The sequence below is a fragment of the Fragaria vesca genome, linkage group LG6 (genome assembly GCF_000184155.1).
Source record: "Fragaria vesca subsp. vesca linkage group LG6, FraVesHawaii_1.0, whole genome shotgun sequence".
Lineage (NCBI taxonomy): Eukaryota > Viridiplantae > Streptophyta > Magnoliopsida > Rosales > Rosaceae > Fragaria > Fragaria vesca.
In genome coordinates this window covers 11310608-11316945 of record NC_020496.1, presented here as the reverse complement: position 1 = coordinate 11316945, position 6338 = coordinate 11310608, and the positions used below count along the sequence as shown (strand labels likewise).

Sequence of the window (6338 nt, the reverse complement as noted above, 5' to 3'; positions counted from 1 at the left end):
TGTGCATTATCATACCTTATTACCAGTCTTTTTTATTAAGCTACATATGTCCCCATCCTCATGACCACGATATACAATAGTCGTACATTATCATCAAAACATTCTCCTCAGTAGTCCTCTAATTCCACTAAATCATATGCACTCAAATTTATCTTTCAAGTGCCCAAGAAAATTATCAAGTGGTTCTAGGATCCAAGTATTGCGAGTGTACGCTTATAAGGATCTACGGTTGTTGTACCCTAGAGGGTAGGGCACCATAAACCTTCTACACCGAGACATTATCGTCGAGGAGCAAAATCTACTCTTAAAGGTAGTGATAATTACACGCTTCAACCTTAAACTATTCTTGAAGAAATCATTTGGTGGCAGACTACGAACCTAAAGCTATGTTTTTTTTTTTTTGTATAAATAAAGATAAGTGTTATTTTCTAGAATTAAATTTAGTTGACCCCATTGTGGTTTAGAGGTAAATTCATGTTAGTTCCTAAACTTTCAATTTCATCAGATTACCCTCCGAGCTCTTGTTTTTCTGGTAATTTAGCTTCTCAACCCCCAAAACGTCATCACATGTCATCAAATTTTAACATCCTAATTGGACGGAACATGAGTAATAGGAGACGGCAGACAGAAAAATAACAACTTGGGGGCGGTAATCTGATGAGATTGAAAGTTTAGGGACTAACATGAATTCACATCTAAACCACAGTGGGGTAAACTGAATTTAATTATATTTTCTATGATTAATATATTTTCAGCTTTTATGTGATTAATGTGATTATTTATATTTACTAATAATATATTATTTGTGGAAATTTGTAGGAGACAAAATCTGGTGGTGATAAAACGTCCATCGACCAAATTTTCCAACAATCTTAAGAGTTGAACGAGGGTAGTTTAAAAAGTTTTTCGTTGTTGAGATGATTGGAATCACTCCATTAGACTTAAATCCAATCACGACCAATAATGATCAATCCCTGAGTAATACATAGACTACCCAATGCATAAAGAAAAATACCTAATAACGTGATCAAGCCATCCAAACATCCAAAAGGGTGGACATGAATATGAGAAAGCAATGAACTTACTTTGTCTTAGAATTGAGTTAACTCTCAACGATTAGAGGCCTAAGACCATATGATGTACATGTCATCAAAAATTAGGAAGCAAAACCAATTCTAGGGTTTTTGTAGGGGTCTTTCCCAATGACCCTAGGAAATCAAATTTCATCGGCTTTAGAGGCAGTATCCAGCTCTTCCACCACCGAATTGGATGCCATGGAATCTGAGGCATCTCCATGATTTTTCTTCTTGTTCCTGCTATCGCAAGGACGCCCAAGTTTCTTAGGAGACCCGGTGTGCATAGTTCCCCGTGTGCCTTCAGATCCCACCGAGAAAATCTAGGTCATTAGGATTCAATGGCAGTGGAACCAAAGCCAAGGCATGCTTAGGTTGCTTACCATATGTATCATCATCCACCTATCTACCTCTACGTAAACCAGTGATGTTTATTGGGGAGGGGAACGCCGGAACATCCCTGATTGAAATTGTTGTCTTTTCTTTTGCAACCAGAAAAAGATGAGGCATAGGGACAAAGAGAGATGCTTGGATGTTTCCTCGAAACACCATAGCAGGTATGGTAGGCACCACTGCTGCAACAACCACCGGTGGCTCAGATTGCGGTGGTTCGCTTTCACAAGGACATACATAAGATGCCACCATGGTTGATCGTGGCGCATGTGCGACACCGCCCTAGCAACCTGTCATACCAAAATATCACAATAACAACATCTATGGGTGAAACCCTAATTCTTTTATCCAGTTTTACCGGCTCATGCAGAGGAAGGGTGAGCCTCACCCTCACCACACCATGATTGATGCCACAATTATCTACCTAGAGGACGAGGTCAATGGTCACTCCGACCAATCTTCTTGTTGTTGTTGTTGTCGTGATTGTCGTCGAAAGGTCTTGAATCTCGATCCAGATCCACACAAAGTCAAGCAACACCTCCATGATGTCTAAAAAGCCATCATAGTCATTGAGGAGGATCATCGCTCTCTGATAGCCCCAAGCCCCCCCCCCCCCCCCCCCCCCCCTCCCCCCCTCCCCTCCTTTTGACACTGATCACATTCCTTTCATTGGAGAAAGTAAATAGAAATTGGTCACCTTTGGCTTGAACCTCCACCGGAGACGAGATCTTCCACATTGAGTGTAGTGCACTCCTAAATGAATTGAAGGGAAAAGCTCTAGCCTTTTTCAATTTGCCGACTAGGTAAAGCGCAGAGCAATGAAACCTTTGTCTAGGCAACACAGATTTTCGAGATCAACAAGTTCTTTCTAATTGCTGAGAGAGAGTTTTGAGATGATCGAGTAGTCATTGTTGTCATAGTCATTGAGGAGGATCATCGCTCTCTAATAGCCCCAAGGCACCCCTATTTTGACACAGATCACATTTCTTTCATTGGAGAAAGTGAATAGAAATCGGTGGCCTTTGGCTTGAACCTCCACCGACGATGAGATCTTCCACATTGAGTCGAGCATTCATTGATGCAGTAGAGGCTGCCGTAGTGGCTGCCATGAGAGGAGGACGCCGTACATCAAAGACTCCAAAAACTTTGTTGAATGAGAGAGAGCTAGGGTTAAGCCGTGGTATTAGAGATAGTTTAAGAAGTTTGAGGATGTGTTTTTAGTAAAACGATGATATAAAAATATTATTATATGGTGTATTAAGTGGGAAATGTATATGAAATATTTAACTATGTGCGTCAATAAAATTTCTGGTTACAACATAACTTGGAAAAAAAAAACACTATTGAATGTCAAGTTTAGGCGTTAGCCCAATACAACCCTTCCCGTCAAAGCCCAAAGTGCAAAGAAACAAAACTCACTAACGCACCAAACATGTGATAGCAAGCAGTCACCCTCTTTTATCCCCCGAGACTCTCTCTCTCTTCTTCTTCTCTTTCCGTTCCCATCTCACTTCTCCAGCAATTGGTTTCACTTCTACGGAAATGTCGAGCTAAAGCTCTTCTAGAAGCTTCGGTTTCACTTTTCATCCCACACAAGTTTCGATCTTTCTAGTTCCTAAAGACTTGTCCTTTTCCAGGTAACAATTTAGGGCTTTGGTTTCAATTTCCTAACCCTAGCAATTTGATTTCAGCTTTGGTTTTCGTAGTTTCTGAATTCGAATCATGGGTTGCTTTTTGTTCACTTTTCATGAGTTTAGATGATACTTGAGCTGGAAGATGATAGAATTTACTTACTTATCAGTCTATTTGGGTTATTGGGTTTTGTCCAGGCTTGAGTTTTGGTTGAAAGATTGGTTTTTTGGATATTTATGCATGTGGGTATTGCTGTTTTTCTTGATTCGTATAATTTCGTATAGTGATTTTGGTCTAGTTTTAATTTCATGTTTTTCTTTTTGTTCCCTGAAGTTGTAGATGATGATGATAGCAACGATTCATGGGCTTGGCTAATTTGTGGTCTAAACTGGAGATTGTGTACTGGATTTAGAAAGTAGGGGGTATATAAGTAATGGGTGTGATTGCTTTTGGTGTTTGATGATGTTGGAGTGGAGAAACTGATGGTTTGGAAATAAAAAAGTTTTGGTGTTGTGGGTGTAGCTTATTTTTGTGATCTTGAGTTTGTGTGGAAATGGATGACACGGAAGATGATGCAAGGTATCCTCCAAATTCGTATGGTGGGAATCACCCACAGGGTTATGATTCTGCACATCAGCCCCCGAAGCTTGCTGCTCGAGGTGGTTCGTTTTCTAGGCCAGATAGTCATTATGATGATGATGAGGATGATGAGGATGAGGAGGATGAGGAGTTGGGTGAGGAAGAAGGTCACAATGGTCAAAATGGTTATCCTTCTGTTAATAAAGATGTTGGGGATGATGACGATGACGATGATGAGTTGGGTGATGATGACGAAGATGATGATGACGAAGAAGATGACAAGGGCAAAGTCTTTAAGAGGGTTGACGATGATGATATGCAAAAGCACCCAAAGAAGCGCAAGTTGAAGAGTTTAATTTCAAGTTATGAATTTGCTCCCCGCATACCTGCTCCATTGGCTCCAGCACTCCCTGCCCCGAGACAATCACATGGCGGCCGGAATGCACTCACAGATTGGACCGAGCATGAGACATTTGTTTTACTGGATGCTTGGGGTGACCGGTTCCTTCGGCGTGGGAAAAAGAGTCTTCGCTCTGAGGAGTGGCAAGAGGTTGCAGAGAAGGTGTCAGAGGTGTCAAAGATTGAAAGGACAGACACTCAGTGTCGTAATCGATTGGATACCTTGAAGAAGAAGTACAAAAAGGAGAGACTCAAGTTTGCAGAGACTGGTGGTGCTACTAGTAAGTGGGTATATTTCAAGAAAATGGATATGTTAATGTCATCACCACAACAGCAGGCTGGCCTCTCTTGTGGTTTGGACTCAGGAGAGTATGTCTTCATGAACCCTAGAGTGTATTTGAACCGTGCAAATGGGTTAGATGAGATGAGGGATAGTCCAGGGAATTCAGAATCTGCTGAGGGAGTGGAGGATGAGTCAGATGGGCTACCACCCAAGAAGAGAAGGTTTGGAAGAGATACTGACGAGCGGTCTTCCTTTAGATTGCTTGCTGATTCTATTCAGAAATTCAGTGACATATATGAGAAGATTGAAAAAAGTAAAAGGCAGAAGATGGTAGAGCTAGAGAAGATGAGGATGGATTTCCATAGGGATTTGGAGATGGAGAAAAGGCAGATTATGGAGAGAGCACAGGCTGAGATTGCGAAAATGAGGCAGGCTGAGGACGAGGAGAATGATGTCTCTGCTGAAAATGCTAGTGGGTAATAGCAGTATCTATCTGTAATATTATTTACTTTTGTTAACTGCTAGCTGTTGTTGTTGTAACAATTAGGGGTCTTTTACTCCTTTTAATTTATTGTGAGGAAATAAGATGGTTGATGTTGTAGCAGATATGGGATATGAAATAGGTTCGAAATATATTGCTACTGACACTGTTTCCTGTTTGTTACATGTCACCGGTATTGTATCTTTCTACTAGAAGTGTAGGAGTATACAAATGTCTAGCTTTTGAGCACGCCGAATCCTAGGTACTTGATACCTTTTTTTTCAGTCTGAAACTGCATCATAAGTATCAAGTACCTAAGAATTAAAGTTGTACTTGGATGTAATCTCTTAATTGTTATCAGTCATTGATTGTTACTGTTGCCTTGTTTATTTTTCTTGGAAGTTTTGACAGCACCGGTACCCTAACTTTTGTGGCACGGTGAAAGTGGTACCCATACTTTAAAAACTATCAATGTGGTACCCAAACTCTTATTTCGTTACCAAGGAAAGGCCTGAGGCCAATTTCCGTCACTGTACCGTTTGTTTACTGACGTGGTTGGCATGGGCCCCACAAAAAAAAGGCAAAAATGACATTTTACACGGTATGCACCCAAATCGAGTCAAAACTCGACTTCCCTCCTCCCATCTCCTCTCGAACTCCTTGTTCTCTTCTCTCTTCTCTCTGAAACCATATCAGGACTAAATCGCACCTGCATGTTCATCACTTTTTCTTAGAAATATTTGATCAAAGGAGGGGAAGCAGAGATTCGCTACTTTTGAAGAGATTCGACTGCAGAGAGTCATGGAAAGTAGAAAGATGTTTGAGATTTTCAGGGAATCTGGTCCCCGGCCCTAATACAAAACAGTAAGTTTCTTCTCTCTTTTCGAATCTCTCTTTCGTATTCTTCCGAATCTTGTCTTACTCTTCGTTGTGTATTGTTCTTCTTGGCATAATCATCGAATTTGGGGTTAAAAATTGGTTAACTTCAAATTAGGGATTTATTTAGTTTAGGGATTTTCAGGTTAGTGGTTAATAAAGAATGGATTGAAGGTAATAGATCAATGCGTTCTGGGTTTTTAAAGGGTTTTGTTCTTGGACTGTTGTTGAAGACTTCGAATTAGGGTTTTCTTTTTCAATTAGTTTAGGGATTTTCAGGTTAGTGGTTAATAAAGAATGGATTGAAGGTAATCAATCAAGAGGATGTGTTCTGGGTTTTTAAATGGTTTTGTTCTTGGACTGTTGTTGAAGACTTCGAATTAGGGTTTTTTTAACTTTTTTTTTATCTGAAAAACCAATTCAAAAAGGCAATGCTTACAATACTCTGCATTGTTTGAATTTCAGTTCCAGTACACTTGTATACCATGGAGATTTTCCATGGAGGTTATTTCGACAAGCAATTGGATGGCACGAAGAAGTACAAGGTACCCAGGTTCAACAAAACAGGGGGGAAGATTTATTTGGATGGGTTGGATCCGGAGAAAATTTCATGGGTGGAGAT

The 6338-nt window shown here is 40.4% G+C and overlaps 1 protein-coding gene across 1 annotated transcript; it reads left to right on the top strand.

Annotated features, from left to right (window-relative positions):
- The first annotated feature begins 2902 nt into the window (after positions 1-2902).
- On the top strand, positions 2903-5228 carry LOC101296681. The gene is made up of 2 exons (XM_004302867.1): positions 2903-3103; positions 3432-5228. The coding sequence occupies exon 2, from the start codon at positions 3652-3654 to the stop codon at positions 4837-4839; it is 1188 nt and encodes a 395-aa protein (XP_004302915.1). The 5' UTR covers positions 2903-3103; positions 3432-3651; the 3' UTR covers positions 4840-5228.
- Positions 5229-6338: the final 1110 nt, after the last annotated feature.